The sequence below is a fragment of the Ranitomeya imitator genome, chromosome 5, assembly GCF_032444005.1.
Source record: "Ranitomeya imitator isolate aRanImi1 chromosome 5, aRanImi1.pri, whole genome shotgun sequence".
NCBI lineage: Eukaryota > Metazoa > Chordata > Amphibia > Anura > Dendrobatidae > Ranitomeya > Ranitomeya imitator.
In genome coordinates this window covers 61,371,637-61,389,779 of record NC_091286.1, presented here as the reverse complement: position 1 = coordinate 61,389,779, position 18,143 = coordinate 61,371,637, and the positions used below count along the sequence as shown (strand labels likewise).

At 43.7% G+C, this 18,143-nt stretch overlaps 1 protein-coding gene across 1 annotated transcript in view; it reads right to left on the bottom strand.

The window, feature by feature from the left end:
- Positions 1-18,143, bottom strand: part of ETAA1 (ETAA1 activator of ATR kinase) — a 51,256-nt gene that overhangs the window by 15,292 nt on the left and 17,821 nt on the right. Inside the window, exons 2-3 of the mRNA XM_069768728.1 lie at positions 2,783-2,923; positions 2,194-2,270 (exon numbers count right to left, since the gene is read on the bottom strand). Coding sequence (XP_069624829.1) covers positions 2,194-2,270; positions 2,783-2,923 — 218 coding nt within the window. The remainder of the gene's footprint in view (positions 1-2,193; positions 2,271-2,782; positions 2,924-18,143) is intronic.

Below are 18,143 nucleotides of genomic sequence, written 5' to 3'. Positions count from 1 at the left end.
CCTGCAACGGTACCAGTAAGCTGTATGGCATTGTAAGACGCACCCCCATTTCCTCAAATTTTTTGGGGAAAAATGCGTCTTAACAAGCGAAAAATACGGTACATTAGACCAGAATTTGTGCCTGGAAAGTGGCCACATCATTCATTTTTCACATATTACACATCATTAAAGTCAAAGCCTCTAATCTAGACACTTCTGCAAAATATTTAGCAAGGTGACAACATCTGTTCTTTTTGGCACAACTGATTAATAAATGTGTCTAAAATCATTGTGCCAGAGCTAGTGCTGAAATTATCGCATAATAGTGATGATAAATCTGCCATGTACATTTGCTACCAGATGATTTTAGGAAAATGGTTTAGAAATTTAGAAAAAGACAAGTTATCAAACTTGGAATTATTCAGTTTGGAAAAAGAAAGACTTCAAATATATGAAGAGAAAATACAGGGATCTTTTACACCTACTCCTCCAGCCAGGGCCAGACACGTCGGTGTCCTTTTTGTGGAGTCAGTATAAAATGGACCGACTCTGAAAAAAATATGATAAATTGGGTACAGTAGTACAATGCAGGATGTGCTGTAAGTTTTTTTCATAAGAATTTTGGAAAGTTATGTAATGCCGTATAAATGTCTGTTCTGTTCCTGATCTAAGGAACTGAGCTTTTAGCTGAGATGAATCTGTGCTGCACTTTATGTACATGCTCAGCAGTGACCAGTGCTGTGGGGTCATAGCGGAGATGAATCTGTGCTGCACTTTATGCACATGCTCAGCAGTGACCAGTGCTGTGGAGTTGTAGCGGAGATGAATCAGTGCTGCACTTTATGTACATGCTCAGTAGTGACCAGTGCTGTGGAGTTGTAGCTAAGATGAATCTGTGCTGCACTTTATGTACATGCTCAGTAGTGACCAGTGCTGTGGAGTCGTGGCTGAGATGAATCTGTGCTGCACTTTATGCACATGCTCAGCAGTGACCAGTGCTGTGGAGTTGTAGCGGAGATGAATCTGTGCTGCACTTTATGTACATGCTCAGTAGTGACCAGTGCTGTGGAGTCGTGGCTGAGATGAATCTGTGCTGCACTTTATGTACATGCTCAGCAGTGACCAGTGCTGTGGAGTCGTGGCTGAGATGAATCTGTGCTGCACTTTATGTACATGCTCAGCAGTGACCAGTGCTGTGGAGTACAGAGTCAGAAAGTCGAAGGTTTGGCCTCTACGGCCCTGCCTGCAACAATGGAAGGGGGCATCCTCTACATCTAGAGGAATGAAGATTTAATCATATTCACACATGCAGATTCTTTACTGTAAGAGCAGTGAGACTATGAAACTCTGTTGCGTAATGTTGGTATGGTTGATTCACTACTAAAGTACAAAGATCTGGATGTCTGTCTTGAAGAGTATACTATTACAGGTCATGGGCAGTAGATTCTATGATAGGGCGTTGATCCAGGGAACTAGTCCGATTGCCATATGTGGAGTTTGGAGGGAATTTTTCCACTATTATGGTGCAATCAGCATCTGCTTCATGACATTGTTGCCTTTCTCTGGATCAACGTTAGGTTATAGGTTGAATTCGATGCCCTTATAGGGGTACTTCCAATCTCTTGGATCCTATTCCAATATGTAGTAGGAGTAATAATAGGAAATACCTCCAATTAGAAATGTAGTCTAGTTTTTCAAATTCGCTATTTCTCTTTCGTCATGTGCAGGCATTGCAGGACCTTGGGTGTTCATGGTTACGACCATTGACATAGTGATAGTTACTTAGCTAGTTGCTAATGGTCGTAACCATAGATACCTAAGGTCCTGCAATGCCTGCACATGCGGAAAGAGAAATAGCGAATATGAAAAACTAGACATTTCTAATTGGAGGTATTTCCTAATATTATCATTATTTCTACACCTACCACATATATTGGGATAGGATCTAGGATATGGGAATATCCCTTTAAGGCTGCCATCACACTATCAGTATTTGGTCAGTATTTTACATCAGTATTTGTAAGCCAAAACCAGGAGTGGAACAATTAGAGGAAAAGTATAATAGAAACATATGCACCACTTCTGCATTTATCACCCACTCCTGGTTTTGGCTTACAAATACTGATGTAAAATACTGACCAAATACTGCTAGTGTGACCGCAGCCGAAGTCTACCTTCGACCTTAAAAAACTATAAAACTAAACAATCAGTTACCTTCGGGGCAATTCTATTAACTATATCCGATATGTCAACCGTACATTTATTTGTAGCCAGTTTCTTCCTTCCATTTTCTGCAAAAAAAAAAAAAAGAATTAAATTGTACAAATTATAACGCTTGTATCCTTTTCCAATATAAGGACAATCACATCACAATCAGAAGTGTCTTCTTACTAATAAAAGTACATCTATGCCTTTGTGATCTCGCTGTCTTGGCCGCATTTCTACTACTATGGATGGAAATCGGTAGAAACTCTGCTTTCTGTCGTATAATCTTGTCCACTAGAATCAATGCAGACTGCAGTGTATGGCAGAGAATACTAAAGCTTTCCTCTTGTAAGGCTCTATTCACATTGTGACAAATCTGACCAAACTCTGTCTGAGTAAACTGCCTACAGTGAATGAAGAACAAACTCTAAAAGATACATGCGTTACATGTGGATTTGTTGCAGACATTTTTTATGGATTTCAGGGGTGAAATCTCCGCTGAATATCCAAAATGTGAATTAAAAAAATCTGCACCTTAGGTCAATTTCCTGCATGGTTTTTATGCAGGGTGTATTAGTTATGCTACAACTCCGGTTACCTAATTTAAAAGTTGTTGGTGAATGAGGGTCCCAGAAAATGTCCAGCTGCTGATCAGTATCATTCGATGGAGAATTAATGGAGGAACTCCAAGGCTTACAGTTGGGGAATCGCTGGGGAGTCTTCTTGTTTGTACCTGGTTCTGAAGCATTAAAACGTAGATGAATGAATATGAAGAAAAGTGAAATATGGGCTGCAGAGCGGATTAAGTTGAAAAAAAAAAAAAAAAGACACAGATTGGTTACAAATTCTTTTCTTATAAGGCAGATGCTAAATAGAGGGCAAATCCCTTCCCAAGATCAGTTCAATCAGAACAAATTGCATCTTCTGAAATCTAGTATCCAAAGCCTATTATTTATTACTAGATGGTGGCCCGATTCTAACGCATCGGGTATTCTAGAATATGCATGTCCCCGTAGTATATGGACAATGATGATTCCAGAATTCGCGGCAGACTGTGCCCGTCGCTGATTGGTCGAGGCAACCTTTATGACATCATCGTCGCCATGGCAACCATTATGACATCTAAGTCGATACTGTGCCCATCGCTGAATCAGAAACGTGAGATTTCTACATCCTTTATGACATCATCGTAGCTGTGCCCGTTGCTGATTGGTTGAGGCCTGGCGGCCTCGTCCAATCAGAGACGCGGGATTTCTACGTCGATGCTGTGCCGGTCTCTGATTGGTCGAGGCCTGGCGGCCTCGACCAATCAGAGAGCCGGGATTTCCAGGACAGACAGACAGACGGAAAAACCCTTAGACAATTATATATATATATAGACTAGATGGTGGCCCGATTCTAACGCATCGGGTATTCTAGAATATGCATGTCCACGTAGTATATTGCCCAGCCACGTAGTATACAGCACAGAGCCACGTAGTATATTGCCCAGCCACGTAGTATATTGCCCAGCCACGTAGTATATTGCCCAGCCACGTAGTATATTGCCCAGCCACGTAATATATTGCCCAGCCACGTAGTATATTGCCCAGTCACGTAGTATATTGCCCAGCCACGTAGTATATTGCCCAGCCACGTAGTATATTGCCCAGCTACGTAGTATATTGCCCAGCCACGTAGTATATTGCCCAGCCACGTAGTATATTGCCCAGTCACGTAGCATATTGCCCAGCCACGTAGTATATTGCCCAGCCACGTAATATATTGCCCAGCCACGTAGTATATTGCCCAGCTACGTAGTATATTGCCCAGCCACGTAGTATATTGCCCAGCCACGTAGTATATTGCCCAGCCACGTAGTATACAGCACAGAGCCACGTAGTATATTGCCCAGCTACGTAGTATATTGCCCAGCTACGTAGTATATTGCCCAGCTACGTAGTATATTGCCCAGCCACGTAGTATATTGCCCAGCCATGTAGTATATTGCCCAGCCATGTAGTATATTGCCCAGTCACGTAGTATATTGCCCAGCCACGTAGTATATTGCCCAGCCACGTAGTATATTGCCCAGCCACGTAGTATATTGCCCAGTCACGTAGTATATTGCCCAGCCACGTAGTATATTGCCCAGCCACGTAGTATATTGCCCAGCCACGCAGTATATTGCCCAGCCACGTAGTATATTGCCCAGCCACGTAGTATATTGCCCAGCCACGCAGTATATTGCCCAGTCATGTAGTATATTGCCCAGCCACGTAGTATATTGCCCAGCCACGTAGTATATTGCCCAGCCACATAGTATATTGCCCAGTCACCTAACATATTGCCCAGCCACGTAGTATATTGCCCAGCCACATAGTATATTGCCCAGCTACGTAGTATATTGCACAGCCACATAGTATATTGCCCAGCCACATAGTATATTAGCCAGCCACGTAGTATATTGCCCAACCACGTAGCATATTGCCCAGCCACGTAGCATATTGCCCAGTCACATAGTATATTGCCCAGTCACGTAGTATATTGCCCAGTCACGTAGTATATTGCACAGCGACAGAGTATACAGCACAGAGCCATGTATTATACAGACTTAAAATAAAAAATAAACATATACTCGCCCTCCGTTGAAGTCCTGACCCTGTGTGTGGTGCACGCGGCAGCTTCCGGTCCCAGGGTTGGTATGGGCGCAGGACCTGTGATGACGTCGCGGCCACATGACCGTGATGTCGTGGCAGGTCCTTGTCGCATACCATCCTTGCCACTGGAACCTGCCGCTTGCATGGAGCGGTTACCGGAGCGTTGCGAGAAGCGGGAAAGGCGCCGGAATGTGAGTATATGATGGTTTTTTTTATTATTATTAACATTAGATCTTTTTACTATTGAGGCTGCATAGGCAGCCTCAATAGTAAAAAAGTTGGTCACACAGGGTTAATAGGAGCGTTAATGGAGTGCGTTACACTGCGGCATAACGCGGTCCATTAGCGCTGCCATTAACCCTGTGTAAGCGCTGACTGGAGGGGAGTACGGAGCGGGCACTGACTGCGGGGAGGAAGGAGCGGCCATGTTGCCGCCGGACTGCGCCCATCGCTGATTGGTCGTGGCAATGGTGGTGGGCGTTTTGCCACGACCAATCAGCAACTTGGATTCAATGACAGACAGAGGCCGCGACCAATGAATATCCGGGACAGACAGAAAGATAGAAGTGACCCTTAGACAATTATATAGTAGATACTTCCTTATATAGCGCCATCATATTCAGCAGGGCTGTTGTTATATCTGCTAATGACAGGTGTTATGAAGGCAATCCAGAAACTCAGTGTGCTTAGCGATCAGAGCGCACACAGTGATCTGACAAATACCCAAAAATACAAGAACGAGCTCTGAGACGTGGAAACTCTGTAGACTGCACACCTGATCCTATCCTAAACACAACTAAAAGCGGCTGTGGATTGCGCCTAACAACTACCTAGGCAACTCGGCACAGCCTAAGAAACTAGCTAGCCTGAAGATAGAAAAATAGGCCTGACTTGCCCCAGAGAAATTCCCCAAAGGAAAAGGCAGCCCCCCACATATAATGACTGTGAGTAAGATGAAAAGACAAAACGTAGGGATGAAATAGATTCAGCAAAGTGGGGCCCGATATTCTAGGACAGAGCGAGGACAGTAAAGCGAACTTTGTAGTCTACAAAAAACCCTAAAGCAAAACCATGCAAAGGGGGCAAAAAAAAACCACCGTGCCGAACTAACGGCACGGCGGTACACCCTTTGCGTCTCAGAGCTTCCAGCAAAACAAAAGACAAGCTGGACAGAAAAAAAGCAACAAAAAAGCAAAAAGCACTTAGCTATACAGAGCAGCAGGTCACAGGAACAATCAGGAGAAGCTCAGATCCAACACTGAAACATTGACAAGGAGCAAGGATAGCAGCATCAGGCGGAGTTAAGTAATGAAGCAGTTAACGAGCTCACCAGAACACCTGAGGGAGGAAGCTCAGAAGCTGCAGTACCACTTGTGACCACAGGAGTGAATTCAGCCACAGAATTCACAACAGTACCCCCCCCTTGAGGAGGGGTCACCGAACCCTCACCAGAGCCCCCAGGCCGACCAGGATGAGCCGCATGAAAGGCACGAACAAGATCGGAAGCATGAACATCAGAGGCAAAAACCCAGGAATTATCTTCCTGAGCATAACCCTTCCATTTAAGCAGATACTGGAGTTTCCGTCTAGAAACACGAGAATCCAAAATCTTCTCCACAATATACTCCAATTCCCCCTCCACCAAAACCGGGGCAGGAGGCTCAACAGATGGAACCATAGGTGCCACGTATCTCCGCAACAACGACCTATGGAATACATTATGTATGGAAAAGGAGTCTGGGAGGGTCAAACGAAAAGACACAGGATTGAGAACCTCAGAAATCCTATACGGACCAATAAAACGAGGTTTAAATTTAGGAGAGGAAACCTTCATAGGAATATGACGAGAAGATAACCAAACCAGATCCCCAACACGAAGTCGGGGACCCACACGGCGTCTGCGATTAGCGAAAAGTTGAGCTTTCTCCTGGGACAAGATCAAATTGTCCACTACCTGAGTCCAGATCTGCTGCAACCTATCCACCACAGAATCCACACCAGGACAGTCCGAAGACTCAACCTGTCCTGAAGAGAAACGAGGATGGAACCCAGAATTGCAAAAAAATGGAGAAACCAAGGTAGCCGAGCTGGCCCGATTATTAAGGGCGAACTCAGCCAACGGCAAAAAGGACACCCAATCATCCTGGTCTGCAGAAACAAAACATCTCAGATATGTTTCCAAGGTCTGATTGGTTCGTTCGGTCTGGCCATTAGTCTGAGGATGGAAAGCCGAGGAAAAGGATAGGTCAATGCCCATCCTACCACAAAAGGCTCAGAAACAATATTCTCAGGAATGCCATGCAACCGAACCACATGCTGAAAGAACAAAGGTACCAAATCAGAGGAGGAAGGCAATTTAGCCAAGGGCACCAGATGGACCATTTTAGAAAAGCGATCACAGACCACCCAAATGACTGACATCTTTTAAGAAACGGGAAGGTCAGAAATGAAATCCATCGAAATATGTGTCCAAGGCCTCTTTGGGACCGGCAAGGGCAAAAGCAACCCACTGGCACGAGAACAGCAGGGCTTAGCCCTAGCACAAATCCCACAGGACTGCACAAAAGTACGTACATCCCGTGACAGAGATGGCCACCAGAAGGATCTAGCCACTAACTCTCTGGTACCAAAGATTCCAGGATGACCAGCCAACACCGAACAATGAAGTTCAGAGATAAGTTTATTAGTCCACCTATCAGGGACTAACAGTTTCTCTGCTGGACAACGATCAGGTTTATTCGCCTGAAATTTTTGCAGCACCCGCCGCAAATCAGGGGAGATGGCAGACACAATGACTCCTTCCTTGAGGATACCCGCTGGCTCAGATAAACCCGGAGAGTCGGGCACAAAACTCCTAGACAGAGCATCCGCCTTCACATTTTTAGAGCCCGGAAGGTACGAAATCACAAAGTCGAAGCGGGCAAAAAATAACGACCAACGGGCCTGTCTAGGATTCAAGCGCTTGGCAGACTCGAGATAAGTCAAGTTCTTATGATCAGTCAATACCACCACGCGATGCTTAGCTCCTTCAAGCCAATGACGCCACTCCTCGAATGCCCACTTCATGGCCAGCAACTCTCGATTGCCCACATCATAATTACGCTCAGCGGGCGAAAACTTCCTGGAAAAGAAAGCACATGGTTTCATCACTGAGCAATCAGAACCTCTCTGTGACAAAACCGCCCCTGCTCCAATCTCAGAAGCATCAACCTCGACCTGGAATGGAAGAGAAACATCTGGCTGACACAACACAGGGGCAGAACAAAAACGACGCTTCAACTCCTGAAAAGCTTCCACAGCAGCAGAAGACCAATTAACCAAATCAGCACCCTTCTTGGTCAAATCGGTCAATGGTTTGGCAATGCTAGAAAAATTACAGATGAAGCGACGATAAAAATTAGCAAAGCCCAGGAACTTTTGCAGACTTTTCAGAGATGTCGGCTGAATCCAATCCTGGATGGCTTGGACCTTAACTGGATCCATCTCGATAGTAGAAGGGGTAAAGATGAACCCCAAAAATGAAACTTTCTGCACACCGAAGAGACACTTTGATCCCTTCACAAACAAAGAGTTAGCACGCAGGACCTGAAAAACCATTCTGACCTGCTTTACATGAGACTCCCAATCATCTGAGAAGATCAAAATGTCATCCAAGTAAACAATCAGGAATTTATCCAGATACTCACGGAAGATGTCATGCATAAAAGACTGAAACACAGATGGAGCATTGGCAAGTCCGAACGGCATCACTAGATACTCAAAATGACCCTCGGGCGTATTGAATGCAGTTTTCCATTCATCTCCTTGCCTGATTCTCACCAGATTATACGCACCACGAAGATCTATCTTAGTGAACCAACTAGCCCCCTTAATCCGAGCAAACAAGTCAGATAACAATGGCAAGGGATACTGAAATTTAACAGTGATCTTATTAAGAAGGCGGTAATCAATACACGGTCTCAGCGAACCATCCTTCTTGGCTACAAAGAAGAACCCTGCTCCCAGTGGTGATGACGATGGGCGAATATGTCCCTTCTCCAGGGATTCCTTCACATAACTGCGCATAGCGGCGTGTTCGGGCACGGATAAATTAAATAATCGACCTTTAGGGAATTTACTACCAGGAATCAAATTGATAGCACAATCACAATCCCTATGCGGAGGTAGAGCATCGGACTTGGGCTCTTCAAATACATCCTGATAATCAGACAAGAACTCTGGGACCTCAGAAGGGGTGGATGACGAAATCGACAAAAATGGAACATCACCATGTACCCCCTGACAACCCCAGCTGGATACCGACATGGAATTCCAATCCAATACTGGATTATGGGTTTGTAGCCATGGCAACCCCAACACGACCACATCATGCAGATTATGCAACACCAGAAAGCGAATAACTTCCTGATGTGCAGGAGCCATGCACATGGTCAGCTGGGCCCAGTATTGAGGTTTATTCTTGGCCAAAGGTGTAGCATCAATTCCTCTCAATGGAATAGGACACCGCAAAGGCTCCAAGAAAAACCCACAACGTTTAGCATAATCCAAATCCATCAGATTCAGGGCAGCGCCCGAATCCACAAACGCCATGACAGAAAACGACGACAAAGAGCATATCAAGGTAATGGACAGAAGGAATTTGGACTGTACAGTACCAATGACGGCAGACCTAGCGGACCGCTTAGTGCACTTAGGACAATCAGAAATAGCATGAGTGGAATCACCACAGTAGAAACACAGACCATTCAGACGTCTGTATTCCTGCCGTTCAACTCTAGTCATAGTCCTATCGCACTGCATAGGCTCAGGTTTAACCTCAGGCAGTACCGCCAAATGGTGCACAGATTTACGCTCGCGCAAGCGTCGACCGATCTGAATGGCCAAAGACAAAGACTCATTCAAACCAGCAGGCATAGGAAATCCCACCATGACATCCTTAAGAGCCTCAGAGAGACCCTTTCTGAACAAAGCTGCCAGCGCAGATTCATTCCACTGAGTGAGTACTGACCATTTCCTAAATTTCTGACAATATACTTCTATATCATCCTGACCCTGGCACAAAGCCAGCAAATTTTTCTCAGCCTGATCCACTGAATTAGGCTCATCGTACAGCAATCCGAGCGCCAGGAAAAACGCATCGACACTACTCAATGCAGGGTCTCCTGGCGCAAGAGAAAATGCCCAGTCTTGAGGGTCGCCGCGCAAAAAAGAAATAATAATCAAAACCTGTTGAATAGGATTACCAGAAGAATGAGGTTTCAAGGCCAGAAATAGCTTACAATTATTTTTGAAACTTAGAAACTTAGTTCTATCTCCAAAAAACAAATCAGGAATAGGAATTCTTGGTTCTAACATAGATTTCTGATCAATAGTATCTTGAATTTTTTGTACATTTATAACGAGAGTATCCATTGAAGAGCACAGACCCTGAATATCCATGTCCACACCTGTGTCCAGAATCACCCAAATGTCTAGGGGAAAAAAAAAAGTGAACACAGAGCAGAAAAAAAAAAAAAAAAAATGATGTCAGAACTTTTTCTTTCCCTCTATTGAGAATCATTAGTGTGGCTCCTTGTACTGTTATATCTGCTAATGACAGGTGTTATGAAGGCAATCCAGAAACTCAGTGTGCTTAGCGATCAGAGCGCACACAGTGATCTGACAAATACCCAAAAATACAAGAACGAGCTCTGAGACGTGGAAACTCTGTAGACTGCACACCTGATCCTATCCTAAACACAACTAAAAGCGGCTGTGGATTGCGCCTAACAACTACCTAGGCAACTCGGCACAGCCTAAGAAACTAGCTAGCCTGAAGATAGAAAAATAGGCCTGACTTGCCCCAGAGAAATTCCCCAAAGGAAAAGGCAGCCCCCCACATATAATGACTGTGAGTAAGATGAAAAGACAAAACGTAGGGATGAAATAGATTCAGCAAAGTGGGGCCCGATATTCTAGGACAGAGCGAGGACAGTAAAGCGAACTTTGCAGTCTACAAAAAACCCTAAAGCAAAACCACGCAAAGGGGGCAAAAAAAACCCACCGTGCCGAACTAACGGCACGGCGGTACCCCCTTTGCGTCTCAGAGCTTCTAGCAAAACAAAAGACAAGCTGGACAGAAAAAAAGCAACAAAAAAGCAAAAAGCACTTAGCTATACAGAGCAGCAGGTCACAGGAACAATCAGGAGAAGCTCAGATCCAACACTGAAACATTGACAAGGAGCAAGGATAGCAGCATCAGGCGGAGTTAAGTAATGAAGCAGTTAACGAGCTCACCAGAACACCTGAGGGAGGAAGCTCAGAAGCTGCAGTACCACTTGTGACCACAGGAGTGAATTCAGCCACAGAATTCACAACAGGCTGTACAGACATTATCATCACTATCCCCATTGGGGCTCACAATCTAAATTCCCCATCAGTATGTTTTTGGAATGTGGGAGGAAACTGGAGAACCCGGAGGAAACCCACGCAAACACGGGGAGAACATACAAACTCCTTTCAGATGTTGTCCTTGGTGGGATTTGAACCCAGGACCCCAGCGCTGCAAGGCCTCAGTGCTAACCACTGCGCCAGCATCCTACCTACTATACAACAATAATATAATGGCCTCGATACATCAAGCATTTTGTACACCAGTCTTACATAGTAACATAGTAACATAGTTAGTAAGGCCGAAAAAAGACATTTGTCCATCCAGTTCAGCCTATATTCCATCATAATAAATACCCAGATCTACGTCCTTCTACAGAACCTAATAATTGTATGATACAATATTGTTCTGCTCCAGGAAGACATCCAGGCCTCTCTTGAACCCCTCGACTGAGTTCGCCATCACCACCTCCTCAGGCAAGCAATTCCAGATTCTCACTGCCCTAACAGTAAAGAATCCTCTTCTATGTTGGTGGAAAAACCTTCTCTCCTCCAGACGCAAAGAATGCCCCCTTGTGCCCGTCACCTTCCTTGGTATAAACAGATCCTCAGCGAGATATTTGTATTGTCCCCTTATATACTTATACATGGTTATTAGATCGCCCCTCAGTCGTCTTTTTTCTAGACTAAATAATCCTAATTTCGCTAATCTATCTGGGTATTGTAGTTCTCCCATCCCCTTTATTAATTTTGTTGCCCTCCTTTGTACTCTCTCTAGTTCCATTATATCCTTCCTGAGCACCGGTGCCCAAAACTGGACACAGTACTCCATGTGCGGTCTAACTAAGGATTTGTACAGAGGCAGTATAATGCTCTCATCATGTGTATCCAGACCTCTTTTAATGCACCCCATGATCCTGTTTGCCTTGGCAGCTGCTGCCTGGCACTGGCTGCTCCAGGTAAGTTTATCATTAACTAGGATCCCCAAATCCTTCTCCCTGTCAGATTTACCCAGTGGTTTCCCGTTCAGTGTGTAATGGTGATATTGATTCCCTCTTCCCATGTGTATAACCTTACATTTATCATTGTTAAACCTCATCTGCCACCTTTCAGCCCAAGTTTCCAACTTATCCAGATCCATCTGTAGCAGAATACTATCTTCTCTTGTATTAACTGCTTTACATAGTTTTGTATCATCTGCAAATATCGATATTTTACTGTGTAAACCTTCTACCAGATCATTAATGAATATGTTGAAGAGAACAGGTCCCAATACTGACCCCTGCGGTACCCCACTGGTCACAGCGACCCAGTTAGAGACTATACCATTTATAACCACCCTCTGCTTTCTATCACTAAGCCAGTTACTAACCCATTTACACACATTTTCCCCCAGACCAAGCATTCTCATTTTGTGTACCAACCTCTTGTGCGGCACGGTATCAAACGCTTTGGAAAAATCGAGATATACCACGTCCAATGACTCACCGTGGTCCAGTCTATAGCTTACCTCTTCATAAAAACTGATTAGATTGGTTTGACAGGAGCGATTTCTCATAAACCCATGCTGATATGGAGTTAAACAGTTATTCTCATTGAGATAATCCAGAATAACATCCCTCAGAAACCCTTCAAATATTTTACCAACAATAGAGGTTAGACTTACTGGCCTATAATTTCCAGGTTCACTTTTAGAGCCCTTTTTGAATATTGGCACCACATTTGCTATGCGCCAGTCCTGCGGAACAGACCCTGTCGCTATAGAGTCCCTAAAAATAAGAAATAATGGTTTATCTATTACATTACTTGGTTCTCTTAGTACTCGTGGGTGTATGCCATCCGGACCCGGAGATTTATCTATTTTAATCTTATTTAGCCGGTTTCGCACCTCTTCTTGGGTTAGATTGGTGACCCTTAATATAGGGTTTTCATTGTTTCTTGGGATTTCACCTAGCATTTCATTTTCCACCGTGAATACCGTGGAGAAGAAGGTGTTTAATATGTTAGCTTTTTCCTCGTCATTTACAACCATTCTTTCCTCACTATTTTTTAAGGGGCCTACATTTTCAGTTTTTATTCTTTTACTATTGATATAGTTGAAGAACAGTTTGGGATTAGTTTTACTCTCCTTAGCAATGTGCTTCTCTGTTTCCTTTTTGGCAGCTTTAATTAGTTTTTTAGATAAAGTATTTTTCTCCCTATAGTTTTTTAGAGCTTCAATGGTGCTATCCTGCTTTAGTAGTGCAAATGCTTTCTTTTTACTGTTAATTGCCTGTCTTACTTCTTTGTTTAGCCACATTGGGTTTTTCCTATTTCTAGTCCTTTTATTCCCACAAGGTATAAACCGCTTACACTGCCTATTTAGGATGTTCTTAAAACATTTCCCATTTATTATCTGTATTCTTATTTCTGAGGATATTGTCCCAGTCTACCAGATTAAGGGCATCTCTAAGCTGTTCAAACTTTGCCTTCCTAAAGTTCAATGTTTTTGTGACTCCCTGACAAGTCCCCCTAGTGAAAGACAGGTGAAACTGCACAATATTGTGGTCGCTATTTCCTAAATGCCCAACCACCTGCAGATTTGTTATTCTGTCAGGTCTATTAGATAGTATTAGGTCTAAAAGTGCTGCTCCTCTGGTTGGATTCTGCACCAATTGTGAAAGATAATTTTTCTTGGTTATTAGCAGAAACCTGTTACCTTTATGGGTTTCACAGGTTTCTGTTTCCCAGTTAATATCCGGGTAGTTAAAGTCCCCCATAACCAGGACCTCATTATGGGTTGCAGCTTCATCTATCTGCTTTAGAAGTAGACTTTCCATGCTTTCTGTTATATTTGGGGGTTTGTAACAGACCCCAATGAGAATTTTGTTACCATTTTTCCCTCCATGAATTTCAACCCATATGGACTCGACATCCTCATTCCCTTCGCTAATATCCTCCTTTAAAGTGGACTTTAGACAAGACTTTACATAGAGACAAACCCCTCCTCCTCTCCGATTTTTACGATCCTTTCTAAACAGACTGTAACCCTGTAAGTTAACTGCCCAGTCATAGCTTTCATCTAACCATGTCTCGGTTATTCCCACTATGTCAAAGTTACCTGTAGATATTTCTGCTTCTAGTTCTTCCATCTTGTTTGTCAGGCTTCTGGCGTTTGCGAGCATGCAGTTTAGAGGATTTTGTTTTGTTCCAATCTCCTCACTGTGGATTGTTTTAGAAATGTTCTTACCTCTCTTCTGAGTATGTTTTCCTGGGTCGTCTTTGTTCGAGTCTAATGTTTTTCTTCCCGTCCCCTCTTCTTCTAGTTTAACGCCCTCCTGATGAGTGTAGCGAGTCTTCTGGCGAATGTGTGTTTCCCAGGTTTGTTGAGGTGTAGTCCGTCTCTGGCGAGGAGTCCATCATACCAGTAATTCACACCGTGGTCCAGGAATCCAAATCCTTGTTGTCTGCACCATCGTCTTAGCCAGTTGTTTGCATCAAGGATCCTGTTCCATCTCCTGGTGCCATGCCCGTCTACTGGAAGGATAGAAGAAAAAACTACCTGTGCATCCAGTTCCTTTACTTTCTTCCCCAACTCTTCAAAGTCCTTGCAGATTGTCGGTAGGTCCTTCCTTGCCGTGTCATTGGTGCCAACATGTATCAGAAGAAATGGGTGGACGTCCTTGGAGCTGAAGAGCTTTGGTATCCTTGATGAAGATTACGTCAGAGTAAGGATAACTTTTTTATTTTCAGGTAGAAGAAAAATGGTCCTAGTTCCATCAGTGATTTTCTTCAGTGTCATCAGAGTTTGGTCGGAGTTTCATCTGTTTTTCCAGCATCAGGAAAATAAAAAAGGTTTCTGTACTTTCTCCTAACTAGCAAATCACGACAAAACGGTCAGCACCTGGGTCGCATTCGAGTGCGGCCCGATTATTTTACACCTCCATAGTCTAGAATTGTAAATTTTGATCAGATCAATATCGGACATGTCCGATTGGTCTGCTCAAATTCGCAGAGACATGTGAACGGCCCCATAGACTACATTAAGCATGAGTTCTATCTGTAAAAAACACAGCTAGAATTCATATATGAAAACTGACGTGTGAATGAGCCCCATGATGTGTCAAATTTATTAAGAGACCTTCGCATCACTCAGCACCTATGGAGCACATAAATATCGGTGAGGCGGATTGTTCAGATCAGGAGACCAGCGGTCAAGATAGGCATTGCAATCCAACCACAGTCCGTATCATATAGGCATGTCAATGCTTAGAGTGCAACCATTTTAATTTTTATTTCATACATCAATAGTACAAGTGAAAATAAAAAAACTTTGTACTACTGTATATCTTATCAGAGAAATCTGCTTCTATCGCTGCCAGAACTGATTTTTTTATTTTCAAAATGTACAATTCATAGGTAAAATCTGTATTCAGTGAAGACAGATTATTACATTACTAAGGTAGGAGATGACAGCTGCTACTGATGAGATTCTATACAGATTACAGATGATGGAGAGGGGGATAAAGGGACAGGATCCCAACTTCGAGCTACTCCTTCCTCCTTCCCCGCCCTTCTAAAAAGAAGTTGACACTTCTACTTGCTACTGATAAGAGTGTCTTCATTCAATACGGATTTTATCCAGAAATTCGCAATAGACAAAAGATGAGTTGATCACATATCCTATTTAACCCTGACAAAGGGGACATTGCCCGAAATATTGCTATACTTCACTCTGCGGTGTAATAACTTTTTTTATTTTAGATATGAGGTTAGAAATGAAAAGCATTCATAAACATTCAGTAGTTTTGTGCCCATTCTTAAAGTGCTATTCCTCTATTCAATGTTTTTACCCAGAAAGTGAGAATTTTGAAACTAAATGATCTGTCCAGGAGAAAGAAGTACTGTATATTTCAGACTACAAGACGCACTTTATTTCTCCAAACTTTTGGAGGAAAGTGGAAGGGGGGCATCTTATAGTCCGCTTGTACCTTATATAGCTGTGGATGGGTGGGAAGGGGGAAGCGGCAGCGGCAGAGAAGCGGGTCACAGGAGTCAGCCGACGGCTGCAGCCAACACGTGTGACCGCTGTTAAAGAGAATGAATATTCACTGGTCCTCACACCTTTATGCACTGAAGCCAGAGTCGAGGAAGGCGGGACGATGGGAGTGGAGAGCAGTGAATATTCATTCTCTTTAATAGCAGGCACACATGATCAGCTGGCAGCTGCAAAAGTCGGCGGTTGTGGCTAACAGTGTGTCTGCTATTAAAGAAAATGAATATTCACTGCTCCCCTCTCCCATAGTCTCGGGCATGGGGAGCAGTGAATATTCCAGCAGCTGACCTCGGAGTGTGGGGGCGCACGACAGTGACGCCATGCGATGATTACACGCTGAAATCAGCTGCTGACATCAGAACAGGACGCCATGCGCTGCGAGAGAGCAGAGGGAAGGAGTGCAGAATTGTTTATTTTTTCATCTGTGCAACACGATGGGGGGCAAAATATACCAGGATGGGGATAGGGGGTCAGTGTATACCAGGATGGGCATGGGGAAGACAAGTATAGCAGGGTGGGGATGAGGAAACCATGTATAACAGGATGGGGGGTGCCAGTGTATACCAGGATGGGGGGGCCAGTGTATACCAGAATGTGGGGGCCAGTGTATACCAGGATGTGGGGGCCAGTGTATACCAGGATGTGGGGGCCAGTGTATACCAGGATGGTACACACCTGGATGGGGACATACCAGGGTGGGGATCATATATACCTGTATGAGGACGGGGCATATCTACCAGGATGAGAACATAAATATACAAGGATGGGGGATATTAGTACTGAATTGGGGGACATTACCCCTATAAGTCTCCGCTGCAGATCCCCCCCTCCCCATAACAGTGTGTCAGGACCACATTTACTGCTTCAATTTTGTTTCTATTCTCCTCCTCTAAAACCTAGGTGTGTCTTATAGTCGGAAAAAATACGGGAGATTTCTCTGATAAAATACATTACAAAGTTTCTTATTTACACATATACTATTGGATTATGCAATAAAAAAATAAAATGATGCCCTAAGACATATCCATACGTAATGGAAGGGAAGGATTTCCTAACCTATGACGTATAGATACGTCATTACGTTTTTGCGCGCACAGAAGCTGTGAGCATGATTGCCATTGGATGCTCAACTAACATTGCACCTGACACCCAGCTCTCACTGCCAGGAGGGGTACCCGCATCGCTCTTGACAATTTAACCCCCTAAACGCAGTGCTCGATATCGACAGCAGAATTTAGAAGGCAGGAAGGAGGAGGGGGCTCCTTCTCCGATCGGCGCCCCCTGCGACATCATCGTGAGTGCCCGATCATTGCCATGATAACCCGAGGCAGTCATGATGACATCCAGATCACCAGGCTCTAGAAAGCTTTTTAGACAATGCTCAGAGCATGGTCTAAGAAGCTTGTGTGAGAGCAGACTGACAGTTTACAAAGCATTGCAATGCTGGTGCACTACAATGCTTAACAACAGTGATCAGATTGCTGAAAGGGTAAGTCCCATAATGAGACTAGGGTACAAAAAAATTAAAAAAAGTAAAAGCATTTTTTTTTTAAATCACAAAATAAAAAAAATAAAAAGAATTTTAATGTAAAAAAAGAGACACATTTGGTATTGTCGCAACCGAAACGACCTGACCTATAAAATGGTCACACTAGTTGACCTTTTCAGTGAACACTGTAAAAAAAAACAAAACAAGGCAACAAGCAAAAAGTGGAATAAAACACGATCAAAAAGAAAACTGTAAATAAAAATGGTATCACTGAGAATATCAGCCGGCATACAGCTCCATCAGTGTAAAAACAGAAGTCATGGGCCTCAGAATACAGCGATGCAAAAATATTTTTTCTATAAAATAGTTTTTTATTGTGAAAAAGCAACAAAACAAAAAAATTATGTAAATGTGGTATCGCTGTAAT